The 15,143-nt window shown below is 34.8% G+C and overlaps 1 protein-coding gene across 3 annotated transcripts in view; it reads right to left on the bottom strand.

Annotated features, from left to right (window-relative positions):
• Positions 1 to 15,143, bottom strand: part of eya1 (EYA transcriptional coactivator and phosphatase 1) — a 47,339-nt gene that overhangs the window by 16,945 nt on the left and 15,251 nt on the right. For all 3 annotated transcript variants that reach the window (XM_067377597.1, XM_067377598.1, XM_067377599.1), the window contains 4 exons: positions 9,980 to 10,062; positions 9,406 to 9,592; positions 7,572 to 7,711; positions 6,736 to 6,819 (listed from right to left, as the gene is read on the bottom strand). In XM_067377597.1, the coding sequence (XP_067233698.1) occupies positions 6,736 to 6,819; positions 7,572 to 7,711; positions 9,406 to 9,592; positions 9,980 to 10,062 (494 nt within the window). The remainder of the gene's footprint in view (positions 1 to 6,735; positions 6,820 to 7,571; positions 7,712 to 9,405; positions 9,593 to 9,979; positions 10,063 to 15,143) is intronic.

The following is a 15,143-nucleotide window of genomic DNA, read 5'->3' as shown; positions in this document are numbered from 1 at the left end:
AAGAACAGCATTTATCTGTAATACAAAGCTTCTGTAGCATTATACACTACCGTTCAAAAGTTTGGGGTCAGTAAGAATTTTTATTTTTATTTTTTTGAAAAGAAATTAAAGAAATGAATACTTTTATTCAGCAAGGATGCATTAAATCAATCAAAAGTGGCAGTAAAGACATTTATAATGTTACAAAAGATTAGATTTCAGATAAACACTGTTCTTTTGAACTTTCTATTCATCAAATAATCCTGAAAAAAAATATTGTACACAAATATTTTGTACAATTGTACACATTAAATGTTTCTTGAACAGCAGATCAGCATATTAAAATGATTTCTGAAGGATCATGTGACACTGAAGACTGGAGTAACGATGCTGAAAATTCAGCTTTGCCATCACAGGAATAAACTACTTTGTGAAATATATTCAAATAGAAAACAGTTATTTTAAATTGTAATAATATTTCACTATATATATATATATATATATATATATATATATATATATATATATATATATATATAAACTATAAACAATAATAAATAAAGCAAATATAGAAAAATGTGATCTATCCATCCATCCATCGATAATGCATACTTTAAAAATGATGAAATAATGAATAAAAACATAATAAAACACATCTCTGCCTCTCCCAGTACTACAAGACTCAAGAATTAAGAGTTTCATTCTTGTCTAAAAAGAAACTAGGCTTAATTTTACACTCTGTAGGCAGTAAAACCTGGTCTTAGATGTGTTATGAGTTGAAATGAGCTTGAGGTCAAAGTGTCATCATAAATATATCACTGTCCACATACCTCAGAGCCAAGATCATCTTTCTACACATTACTACTGATGCATTTCACCCCCATTTCCCCCGAACAATCTTCTAACATCAGATAAAGCATTTTTCCAACTATTTGTAAAAGGCTCAAGTTGGGAATTTAATAGAAACTTCTAGGAACAGGAAGATGCACATTTTCCTACACAAAACAGCTTTAGCAAGTGATGTTTAAACCTGTGCACTGGCAGTAATCAAAATGGATTACTCACTTAAAATATAATGGACTCTCTTTTTTTAAATGTATTCAATGTATTCAGTTTCCACAGTAATGCAATACTGGCAGTAATGGTGATCTCATGGCTGTGTTAGAGCTGACACAAAGATTGGAGTGACTGCTCTCTAAATTGTTAATGAACCAGTTGCAGTGTGTTTGCAGTCAACACTCATCAAGGAAGCTCATTAAAAAATGACACCTTTTCATGATTATATATATATTGGCTGATCACTATCTTAACTGAACTGCAAATATTTAGGAGTCAGTGCATTTAAAGTGACAGTACTCAGTGTTGAGACAAAGAAACTCTGTAGTACAAGCTTAAAACAAGGCCACAGAGTTTATTAAACGGCCGTTTAGACAAGTATTCAGTTTAAAATCATCTTTTGTAATCTTCATTCCACATGGGCTTATTTTTCTAATCAGAAGCCACTCTCCCGTTGTTCATTAAGAGGATAAAACGAGTGTGCGAATGAGAGAGGAAAGCAAAGGAGGGGATTTATTCCAGTGTCTGTACGGCCGTGCTGAGTCAGAGAGCTCTGCTACAGGGATTAGAGCTTAAAGCCACCTGAAGAAACGGCTGAGCTTTTTACTGATTACATGTCACACTCGACAATGAAAATGTTTTAACTGCGGACAGCAGGAGGGGAAACCACACAAGAAGAACAGAACACCAGCAAATACACTAATGAGGTTTTTAAGATGGTGTTCACGCACTTTTGAGCATCAAAATTGTGTATAATAAATATACAAATTAGTATATTTTTATGGTACACAGATAATTGTTTTCTTTCACATACATTACTATTCAAAAATGTAGGGTCAGTAAGATTTGTTCATGTTTTTGAAAGAAGTTGCATTTATTTGATCGAAAATACAGTAGTGTGAAATATTATTACAATTTAAAACAACATTTCTATTTTATATATATTTCAAATGTCATTTATATTACTGTGATAGCAATGTTGAATGTGCAGTATCATTACTCCAGTCTTCAGTGTCACATGATCCTTCAGAAATCATTCTGATATTCTAATTTGGTGCTCAAGATGCATTTGTTGCATTCATTCAATGTTGAAAACAGTTGAGCTGCTTAATATTTTTGTGGAAACCGTAATACTTTTCATTCAGGATTCTTTAATGAGTAGAAAGTTTAAAAGAACAATCGATTTAATGCATTCTTTCTGAATAAAATGATTTATTTCTTTTAAAAAGAATCTTACTTAAACTTTTGAATGTTAGTTTACTTGAATTTTAAATAATTAACCATCATGTTCTGTTGATATTGACTTTTAGAGACTCCAATTATGTTTAATTTTGAAATGAAACCTCTAATTCTCCAATCAAATTCTTGTAATATGGTCCTCTGATCAATCAAAAAACAATTAGACAGAAATTTTAAGTGTGAAACATTTATATATTATACTAACAATTGGAACTCATAATTTGGGGTCTGTTTGACCATAGAAAAAAAAAAAAAAGCGATTGCAGAAAAATCCAGTAAACCAAAAGCAATTGGCAGGAATGCATTTCTACAGTCATTTTGCATGTGAAAATCCATTGCAATTATTCTTTGTTTATATCTGAGGTCTCTGAGACTCCAAAATGAAGTAATGTATTTCATGGAGGTCACTGGATGCATGTTAGCAAGTTAAAATTATGTTTATAATCAGTTCTCGTGAGTGCAGGAAGTCATCAACCTGATACTTCAATGTTAAGTATGTTTTCTAAGCTATTAAAAGAGTCATGGAGTCTCTCAGACTCCCAAACAGAACATGAGGGTTCATGAAAAAAATGATCAATAATTTTGCAGTTTATATATACCGAGTGTTACTTTGAATTATAAAAAGAACTCTTAAATAAATTGCCTAATCTAAAATTGTTTTAAAACAACACGTCTCAATATTCCTCCCCTCCCATCTATTTTGAGCCTGCCAGTCAGTGGATTAATATAAACACCTGTGTATGTATCTGAGAGTTAATAAAAGCAGGTTTGGTGGTGAGAGGTATGCAAAGTGCACTTCTCCGGCCCGACGAATCCTCTCCAATTAAATCTAAACAATCATTCAGCAGGAGAGTTAAGAATACAAGCAGGCCGGAGTGCCAGAGGGTCTTCTGCTCTCGCTGCCACCTGTCCCCACACATCAGCGCCACCCGAAGGGCGCCAAGTCCTCCCCTCCGAAACCCCCTCACCCCGCAAGCTTTCCCTCCGGGTCTGACGGCCACACAGCTGGCCCGAACCGTCAGCTTTATGGGAGCGAGCTGCCCTGATGCCAATTAGGATAACTGATAACCACAGCAGTGAGTTCTCCAGCACAGCTCTATTTATAGAGCTCTTCCTCAACGGTCTCCCTGGAAGAGATGCATTTCGCTGGGTTTTCTTTCTGTTTATGTCATCTACGCCTCATATCGGAGAAACGTGAAGCACCTTGGTTTTTAATGTAAGGGTTTGAGATGAGTGTGCTGATATGATTTAAGAGAGCATTATGTGGTTTGTGATGTTGCAGGGTAGATGGGAAAAGCATATTTCTGGTAGAAGGGCAGCGTGTAATCAGATTTCGAGAGCAGAGAGGAAGAGAAAGAACGATGGGGGCTCGTCGTCACATTATAAATGAAGATTGGTTAAAGGGATAGCTTTGAAATTTTTTGTCATCATTTACTCACCCTCAAGTCATTCCAAATCTGTCCGTTGAACACAAAAGAAGATATTTTGAAAAAATTTTGGCAACCAAACAGTTGATCGTAGCCATAGTAGGAAAAAAAAATACTATGGAAATCAATGGCTACCGTCAACTGTCTGGCTACCAACATTCTTCAAAATATCTTCTTTTGTGTTTAACAGAAGAAAGAAACTCGTACAGGTTTGGAACAAAATTTTTCATTTTGGGGTGAATTAGGACCTTAAAATCAAAGGTGCTTATTCTTATTATCAAGGTTGAAAACAGTTGAGCTGCTTAATATGTCTGTGGAAAACAGGATTTCATGATTTTTCGATGAATAGACAGTTCAAAAGAACAGCATTTATTTGAAATAAAAATACTTTGTAACATTTTAAATGTCTTTACTGCCAATTTTGACCAATTGAATGTATTCTTTCTGAATAAAAGTATTAATTTATTTTAAAAAATCTCACTGATCTCAAACTTTTCAACTGTAAGAAATTGAGTTTAGACTTCAATTATGTATGTGTAAAAGTAATTGGTAATTAAACCTCTAATTTTCCAATCAAATTCTTGTGATATGTTTCTCTGACCAATCAAAACCCAGTAGACAGAAATGATTAAGTGTGAAAAAGGGCAATGTGTAAAAGGATTAATATCATATATATTTATTAATATATATGTTATATATTAATATATATCATATATTCTTATTAATATCAAATATGCTGCGTAATTTTTTTTATGGAAACCGTGACACATTATTTTCAAGATTCTTTGATGAACAGAAAGTTCAAAAGAACAGCATTTATTTGAAACAGAAATCATTTGTAAAATTGTAATAAATGCCTTTACTGTCAATTTGATGCATTCTTTCTGAAAAAAAAAAAAAAAAAAAAAAAAAAAAATGATAGACCCAAAACTTTTAAAATTGGAGTTTAGACTCCAATTACGCATGTCTAAAACTAATAAGAAAAAACTGGAAATTAAATCTCTAATTCTCCCATCAAATTCTTGTAATATGTTCCTTTGACCAATCAAATCTCAGGAAACAGAAATTATTAAATGTGAAAAGGTTAACTTGTAATCCGATTTTGAGAGCAGAGAGGAAGAGAAAGAACGATGGGGGCTCGCCGTCACATTATAAATGAAGATTGGTTTGGGAAAAGGACCTTAAAAATCGAAGGGGCGACCATTGAAGTGTGTGTGTGAGAGAGAGAGAGAGAGAGTGGATGCGGTTGAGGCGCTCTCAGAGTTTTGCTTCTTTACCCAGCATGCTCAGCCAAGATAAAGTAAATAAACAGTGCAGGGTCGAGGGCCAGGGCTCCCTCACCCTTAAAACAAAACACCACCCCCATCAAACACCCTGCCTGAGGAACAAAGAGAACAAACCAGCCGCCGGGCCCCGTTCCACTGACATCCGAGCGCTGCTGTCATCTACACTCACCACAAAGAAAAAAACCCTTCAAGAAGCTCAGCCAAAAAATGCCAAGTCTGTGATTTATTCCCTCAAACAAGGAAGCAGCTTTCTACATTCTTCAGATACAAAGCGGGTTTAAAAACACACGCATGTTGAACTCGGACTTCGCAATTTTTGTGAAAATATAATCTGGTGAATTGAACGAGCAGTCGCGCAAGTTAAATAAAAGCATGAGATCATTGACGAAAGCCTGAGAATTGCAGATCGCCGTACTTCCCAAATTGTTTGTTTTGAAAGTTCAAATATAGCTTATGATGGTTTATATAAAATAACAAATACAATGACCACAGAAGTAAACTAGTACTTATTGCATCTTCATAACCCTTTTGAACCTGCTAAATTTGACATTATGTCTTAATAACATTATCCTATAAATAAAGGCAAAAATATCAATTCTACATACTATATGTACAAAAATATACATATTTTATACATTATACACAAAATATTCTCTTTTATATACATTATAAAATGTTTGGGGACAGTAAGTTGTTTTTTTATTTAAGAAATAAAAAATTTATTCAGCAAAAATACCTAAAAGTGACTGTAAAGACATGGAAAATGTTACAAAAGATGTTTCTTGAGCAGAAAATCAGCATATTAGATTTTGATTTCTGAAGGATCATGTGACACTGAAAACTGGAGTAATGATGCTAAAAATTCATTTTACATCAAATTACATTTGAAAATATATTAAAATAGAAAACTTTTATATTAATTGTAGTAATATTTAACTATATTACTGTGTTTACTGCATTTTTGGTCAAATAAATGTAGCCCTGGTATATACAGTCAAACCAAAAATTATTCAGACACTAGATATCATTTTTTATTAGTGAGTGCAGGACACTATAGTTCATGTATGTAAGTGAGGATAGCAAAATAAAGTAAACTGTGACATATATTATACCCAAAAATTCTTCATACAGTGGATTACCAATAAAATTGATAAAAAATTTGGAACCAAAAAATATTTAGACACTTTGACCTGACCATGTTTTGCTTAAGTGTTACCTGACATAATTAAGATAATTTTTTCGGACACAATTTAACTCTATTTTATTACCATTTTTTTTTAAACTATAGTGAATAAACTGTATTAATGAATGAAATGTTAATGGTGTCTGAAAAAAGTTTGGTTTGACTGTATATATACAAATCTAAAACTAAAGAAAGCGTTTCTTAACTTTCATCAACTTCACTGCAACACATTAACCACACTTAAAGGTCAGTTTCGCCAAACACTTAATTAAACTTAACAATGAAACATTTCTGAAGGACAAAAAACCCTTAAGAAGTGTCAATGGACATTCTCGGTGCAACTGGTTTGTAATCCATGCCTGTACCAGCAACATAACTCTGACAGCTGCAGGCCGAGCTGAATGCCTGCGAGGCCTCGACGATCGTATTAAAAAAAGAAACAATTACTCTGAACTCTGAGTTCCTCGAAGCTGGACGGTGTACCCAAACAGACCCCTTTTCTGTGTATTTTTCTAAACTTTGCCGCAATATTTGCCTGTGTTTGCATTTACAAGACATCACTTACCCTTCCGAATCTGTTGGCGTAAGATCCTGTGAGCAAGGAATGGAAAACGATGATTGTTTCATCCAAGTCCCAAATGAACACGCGCTGAGAAAAGAAAGAGCAAAATCAATGGCTCACTCAGCATGCAAGATGATCTGATTGTCAATAAGAAGGGTGCATAGATTCATGTGCCCTGGGATTGGTAGATATACAGCACTGATGGTCACCATAGCACCCCGCGACTGCGGGAAGAACCACCAGCGGACCATCCATCCCCTGCCCCTGATGCATTAACACAATCAATACCAACAAACTAATTAACTAGATTTGTTAACATGCTATGATGTCAGCTCGCTAATGGGGCCGAAACCTTCTTGAGATTCAGGTTATGTTAATGAAAAGAAGATATAAATCTTGCACTCCTACAGATTTTTTTTGATTCAAAATCAAACTGAACTCTAATTTTGAGTTCTAATGCACAACAACACTAAACTCGTTCTAAAAATGCAAGAAAATAGTTTACAAGAGATTTGAAATGATCTGGTTTTTCTCTGGTCTTCGTGTCCAAACATGTGACGTGCACACTAAATAAACTGACAGAAAGCCTATTAAGGCGTTTGCATGCAAAGCGAAGCATGCGAAGCAAAGCTTTCCCCAAAAAAACTCTGTTTAGGGCATTTACATGTTGTAACATGTAAGATTGAGCATGTGAACGCACTCTTTAAACGTGTTGATGCGTTGTTTTTAAGGTAAAGCAGAACAGACACTTCTAGATTATCAAAAGTATCTGGATAGTAATCAATTCCATCACTGCCATTCCAGTCAGATACACTGAGAGAGCGGCAGTGGTCCAATACCTCAAGGTCAGAGTCAGGAGGTGGGGATGGGTTATTGTTCCTCCTTCCCCGGCCACGTGACTTTCCATCCGAAGCTCGGCGCAATCGATCTGAATCTGAATCTTTAATGGGGGTTGATGGACTGTGGATTGTACTGTACTCTCCTGCAGGAAAAAAGAAAGGCAAAAGTATATCAAAAGAGGAAAATAAAAAAGGCTTTCACCTTCACATTGTGGCTGGATCCGTTTACCTCATATAGTGCTCAGTGCTGTAGCTACTGCCCACATGCTCTAATATCATGCTGTTTATCTGATCTGCTTATACCCTAGATACCATTTAAGCTTTAGTAATGGCAATGGGGGTGTTATGCACTATATCATCCTTTCTTAATTACACGACAAGGCAAATGTAAGAAAACTTTGGGTTTACAAGCTTTGAATGAATGAAATAGTGTATATATTATAATAGTTCGGGCCTCGACTTTGATTGGCTGAGTATCGTTTCAAAAGTGCAGATATATAGACCAACGACAATGGAATGTTGCATCGTTTGTATCTGATTGTCTGCGTTTGCAGCATTCCAGGTCTTTCATTTTGTGCGCTGCTTAGAAGCGGTTGCTTTGGTTTCTTTACAAACTATTTTCAGCAATATTGTATCAAGCATGTAAGTTATGTGATTTCAACGACTTGTTTGTTAATCTGATAATTATTTTCACATTGTGGCTGATAATTGTGACAACAATACCAGTCATAAGTTGCAGAGGTATATTTGTAGCAATAGCCAACAGTACATTGTATGGGTCAAAATGATCTATTTTTCTTTTATGCCAAAAATCATTAGGGTATTAAGTAAAGATCATGTTCCATGAATATATTTTGTAAATTCCATACCATAAACATATCAAAAATTGAGTGGATATGCATTGCTAAGGACTTCATTTGGACAGCTTTTTCTCAAGATTTTTTTTTTTTGCACCCTCAGATTCCAGATTTTCAGCCAAATATTGTCCTATCCTAACAAACCACATTTCAATGGAAAGCTTATTTATTCAGCTTTCAGATGATGGTCCAGGGTTACAACTGATAAAAGATATTAATAAATATAACATAGATATAAGAAATAATCTAATATTAGTCATTAATATTAATATTATAAGGGTTTTGTCAAAAAATAAAACTAAAATAAAGTATTTTAAATGCTACAAGTGAATTTAGGCATCATTATAATGCATATAACAACATTATTTGAAATTTAATTGAAAATGACTATATTATATTAATAACTATACACATTTATATTTTATAAAAATACAATTTATTATAAATATAAAATATATAAAATAATAAATGATGTTCATTTTGAAAATTGCTGAAGATTTGCTAAAGATTTGTATTAAATATAAAATTAATATTTCTATACTTTATTATAATAAAAACGTAAAAAAAATCTTAATAATTGTATACATTTATATTTCAAATAAATATACATTTTATATTTTTATGAAATATAAATCATTTTTTATATAACATTTTTTTTTTTTATCCCTTAGTAATCTACATGTAATCACAACAATACTGATATTCAGAACAGAAAATGAACAATTAAATAAATAATAATAAGCTACAGAAGTTTCATATGGTCAGAAAAAAAAATAAGTACTGGCAATGTACAAACATTTCCTAAAACACAATGTGTAATTCAAATATGGGTAAAACTCCTGTGAAAAATCAGCATGGGAAATTCCACTAGTGTTTAGTATTGCAAAGTCAGCCAATCACATCCTGTCTTTGCAGCAACTTTTAGGACTTTTTGTTATTATTCCCTACCTTTCCTCCCCCAAACTAAACGCTCTTACCTGCCGGTTGCTCTGAGAGGGCCTGGCTGGTGATCCCTGATGGAGGTTCCTGTAGGGTGTAGGTGGCAGTGGTGGAGGGTGTGGTGGGGCTGGTGTTATTACTGGTCATGTATGGAGAGGTGTAGGGGCTACTGTTGTAATACTGCGCATACTGACTCTGGCCAAAAGCTGGGTAGGAGGGGTAATCCTGCAGAAAGACATCAAGGCGGTAATGTGAGATAGCAGCACACAACGCTGCTACTTTACAGCGCAGATTCCAAAACGTAAATGTGAACATATGTCTCCTGTGTGCTACATCTGGACAGCGATCTGTCTTCACTTTTTTTTTTCTTTTTTCTTCCGCTCGTGGCATAATTCATACGCGAAAAGAGCAAGAGGTAATCCTTGCGTACAGTGGTCGAGACATTTAGAGTGATTCATATCATGTGAGTAATATGCGAGCGTACACATGTTCTATAAAGACTTACAGGAGGAAGGAAAAAAATTCTGAGTGCATGTGCCAAATGGAGGAAATACAATTTCAACGTGTGCTACAGACTTAGATAGTTAGAGATAGAAATTCAATTACAGCTACCTGTTGTGTACTATTGAATCCAGTTGAGTTCGTGAGGGAATTGCTTCCAGCGTACAGCCCTGAAGTTGTTGTAAAACTGCCTCCTACGAGAGAAAGAGACAAAACGGTGAGCAATCACAATGCAAAACACAGAAAGATTGAACTGAATGAGGCTTTGGCTACGTCGACATCAATCAGGATACATTTGAAAACAGTGTTTTCGTTTTAAAACGCTCTCTGTACAACACTCACGTTTTCCAAAAGTTTCTCGTCCGTACTGAAACATGGGAAAACACTTAAATCATCTTACTGCCCATGCATAAAACATTATAAAAGCTCACTGACATGATACAAAGAGACCAGACATATTAAAATTCTCTATTCTTCTGGCACAATCATTTTATTAGCAAAATATCCCACTAGTTACTGGTGCGTCCAGATCGCACTCAATCGCCTTATGGTCTAAAATGCAATTGTTCTCAAGTTTTGCCGCAGGACAGCAACTGGCAGTAAATTGTCTGCCATCTTTGCAGGAATGTCATATGAAGATTGTACGAAGTAACATTTATCTTTAGCAACACTATGAAATGGAATATAACATAGCTGAGACATAAACATAATGGTACAATATGCCACATGACTGTGTCTGTTTTTTAATATCGCTGTTTTGCACAATCCACACTACAATGTGAAAATGGCATTTTCAAAGTTATCCACTTGGTACACCATCTTTAAAAAAGCATCTTTGTACTTTTGCAGGACAAAAACGCTGCCTCAGTGTGGACGGAGAGCCAAAACATAGAGATAATTATGCTTTTCAAATGTATCCAGATTAGTGTAGACACAGCCTTTGTTTGCATCTGATGTAAGAGATATAATTCTAAGGGCGATAAATGTAACATAACCTTCAAAATAAATGACATTTTTAAATTGTAGATGGGGGCTGAGCCAAGCATGACCTAAGCTACCTCAAAGGCATTTAAGACAAAGCCTTGCAGGTACTATAGGGGCATGAGGGGTTGTGTGTGTGTGTGTGTGTGTGTGTGTGTGTGTGTGTGTGTGTGTGTGTGTGTGTGTGTGTGTGTGTGTGTGTGTGTGTGTGTGTGTGTGTGTGTGTGTGTGTGTGTGTGTGTGTGTGTGTGTGTGTGTGTGTGTGTGTTTATGTGTGTGTGTTGGTGGGCGGGTGGGATATAACAGTGGCTCTATCTTTTCTCTCTCCATATCAGTGATTGGATCTTGGCTGATGGTCGGAAAGAAAGAGGAAAGGGGGTTGGGTCTATTATTTCATCCATCGCTACCTTTACAATGACAGACATAGTGCCACTGTTGTGAATGAGGGGGAGGGAGATGGGAGGTCTTTTTTACCTGACATCCTGCCTCAATGAATATGCATATCTGTCTTCTTTTCAAGCTGCTCAAAGAAGCACCTTCTGGGTAATTAAATCCCTCTATGGAGAGATAGCATCTAATGACTTAATAACATACATGACATGAGTTATATGGGCCGGGACAGCCTGGAGGTACGTCGTGTTTCGAGGTGCTTCTTGGAGTCAAACTTCTCAAATCACATTGAAATTGAAAAAAAAAAAAAACTGGTGTAGAGGAATATTCTGGGTTCAGAACAAGTTAAGCTCAAACAACAGAAAATAATTTCAAATAGCCCTTTGTGTTACAGTGAGGCAGTTACAGTGGAAGTGAATAGGGCCAATTTGTAAACATTAAAATACTTACTGTTTCAATAGTATAGTCACAAGATGCAAATAATATTAACATGATTAACATGTCTTAACATGATTTTTTAAATAATTTTATTTTAGTATTATTTATATTTATTTTTATATTTATTTATATACTGATTTTATTTTTAGAATTTCAGTTTTCATTATATATATATATATATATATATATATATATATATATATATATATATATATATATATATATATATATATATATATATATATATATACACAGTCCAAAAGTTTGGAACCACTAAGATTTTTAATGTTTTTAAAAGAAGTTTCGTCTGCTCACCAAGGCTACATTTATTTAATTAAAAATACAGTAAAAAAAGTAATATTGTGAAATATTATTACAATTTAAAATAACTGTTTTCTATTTGAATATATTTCACAAAGTAATTTATTCCTGTGATGCAAAGCTGAATTTTCAGCATCATTACTCCAGTCTTCAGTGTCACATGATCCTTCAGAAATCATTCTAATATGCTGATCTGCTGCTCAAGAAACATTTAATGTGTACAATTGTACAAAATATTTGTGTACAATATTTTTTTTTTTCAAGATTATTTGATGAATAGAAAGTTCAAAAGAACAGTGTTTATCTGAAATCTGTTATTTTAAATTGTTGATTTTTGAGTTTAATTAAGTTTTAGTTTTAGTAATTTTAGTAATTCAAATTAAACTTATTTTATTACATTTGCAAAGGCAACATTTCTAATTTTCAAGTTTTTTTTTAAGTTTGTTTTTCATATCATATTTATATTTTATTTTATTTTATTTCAGGTTTATTTCAATTAATGAAAACAATTTGTAATAGTGTTAATTTTATTTAACTATAATAACTCTATTTTAGAAATGATGAGAAATCCTGAAAATCCTCCAAAAATGGGCGCCTTTCACCTCCATTGTAAGTGTCTAACTGTAACCTCAACTTAGCTTTTTTAAAGAAAATGACGGACAATTAAATTTTTTTTTTTTTTTTTTTTTTTTTTTGTGGTAATCAACATTTTGCCCCAAATGCTGTAGACTGAGCTTATCGTGTATTGAACCCAGAATATTCCTTTTAATATATTTTAGCACATTTTCCTAGAAGTTTTCTTTTGCTAACTAACATAACCAAGTAACTGGACATTTGTTCAGCAGAAAAACAGAAGCAAAGTCTTTCATCTTCTTGTCTTCTGGAAAATGAGGGGTTGGGTGGGGTAGAGGGGGGGCTTCAGACTGAAACAAACATACAACAGATTTAGTTGTGGACTACTGTCTGGCTTAACTTGCAAGTTTGTTTCTTTTACTTGTTTTTTTTTTAACTCTTGTTTTCTGTTAAAGAACAGCAAGAGGTGCTCTAAAAGCTGTGACTTCCTCTCCAGACATGGACCGTCAATTAAAGTGAGACGCATCAAACTCCCATTGCACAACAAATTAGCTAAATCCAAAGTTCAAAAAGTCATAAAAGCCAGGACTTGTAGGAAAGCAGTTGACTCCAGAAAGAGTCCGGAGCCACATAAAAGCCAAGCAAGACCCCCTCCGGTCCCAAAAGAATGACTCCATGCTGGGGAGAGGCCTGGTTTTTCCCAGGGGCAAAAAAACTCCCCCATTCCTCCCCCTTCTTTGCTCTGTCTTGCTCCAGTTAGTTCACTCAAGACGAGACACTGGCTCTCCTTATGGCCACTCCAATTGGGAGTCCATTTGCTGTGCTTGATCAGTCCTCTTGCCATGGGCTATGTCTATCATCAGTGCACAATATTTGTAGCAGAAGTTTTGTAGGCCTCTCTAGGGAGCAAGCGATCAAGTCCAGATGGGCTTCTTTAAAAAGCGGTCTGCTGCTCCTCTCACACGGTGTGCAGAATGGAGGGAGGCCCAATTGTTGCTGTAATTATCATCTACTCTTAGTGAAAATCAGTGAGAGAAGCCCCTCTCTGGCTCTACTATTGAGTCGTTATGTTTATGGACAAGGAAGCAAAGCTCAAACAGGTGTGAAACTGGAAAATTAATTCCTAATTGATACTTAGATGTACTGAGTGAAATGCTGTCAAGAAGATTCACAATTCATTGGCATAGAGTGCATTAAATTTCAGCTAAATGACAGAAAACTATTATTTCTTTATTAATTAAAGCTCATGCTTGTATGTTACATTTTAAATATATTCATATTCATATATATATATATATGGCATACGAGTAAATATTTAATAGTCAGAGTGTTAAAATTCCCATATTCTCTCAGTATTTTGTGATATTTATGATAATCACACAATGTGTGATGACTCCAGACCTCATCATTTCTGTGTTACATTTCTGGATCGTGATCAGAGGAAGCCAGAGCCGTTCCATTAGACATGAAAGAGCACTGTAAAAAACATTAATTTAATTGTATTCCCTATGACAGCTGGGTACAGGCTCGCTCTACTAGGGTTATGGGACAGCAGTTGGTATCGTATAGATGGGGGGGTCTACATTTGGCTACCGTGTGGAGTCTCATCCTCTGAGTCCAGACCTGCCTAATCGATGAGGCACAGAGAGGAAGCCAATAGAGACAGACTGGCCTGGTTAATGGTCATCTGTCATCTGCTTCTGCAGTTAGTGGCTAATGTGTTTATGGCTGCATGGGCTTTGAAAGGAAGACTGAAGGCACCTCAGTTTCTGACTTACAATAAACGCAATGCAGTGTCGTTGTGAGACGACAGTTAAAGTGATATTTTATGCAAAAAATTAAAATTATGTTATTATTCATTCACCATCATGTAATTCCAAACCTGCGTGCTGTTATTTTTGGTGAAAAAAAAAGAACAGACATGGTCTTATTTTTTGGAAAAGAGCTGCATGAAGATGATCATAGGTTTGGAATGAGATGAGGGAGAATAAATGATGGCATAATTTTCATTTTTGAGTGAACTATTCATTTGAAGACTATTCATACCAAATTTTGGCACAAAAATGACGTAAGTCATTCGTAACAAAATTTTTAAATGAAACAATACATCTCTACAGTCCAACATATCCTATTGAGATGAGGATCCAAGGCCTTTTATTTGACAACTAGGTTGATTTTTTATCATTCGGATGCTAAACAAGATCTAAATTATTCCAAAACATGTCTCAAATTTGGTATCAGACACAGTGAACAGATTGGATGCATACTTCGGATTCTATACTTTCATGACATTTAGTCTCATTGGACTTGAACGGTGTGAACAGGCCTTTAAAGTTCTGCGGTTGGAACAGAGTAACACTTACAACCCTGGTGTTGAAGCAGCATCAGCAGAAACCAAAAGTTTCTACTTATGAGGCATGGAAAAGAAGCTTCCACAGACCACATATGTCACATTATTTATTGTGAGATGCTCTGGAGAGATTTCAAAAACGTGGAGATGTTTCTACTGTCACACATTATTTGGAGATTAGAGAGCTCAAACCAGCGCTAACTGTTGGAGGCTCGAAGGAAA

This window comes from Chanodichthys erythropterus, chromosome 23 (assembly GCF_024489055.1).
Source record: "Chanodichthys erythropterus isolate Z2021 chromosome 23, ASM2448905v1, whole genome shotgun sequence".
Classification (NCBI taxonomy): Eukaryota; Metazoa; Chordata; class Actinopteri; order Cypriniformes; family Xenocyprididae; genus Chanodichthys; species Chanodichthys erythropterus.
The sequence above is the reverse complement of the archived record's forward strand: the minus strand, read 5'-3'. Positions and strand labels throughout refer to the sequence as shown.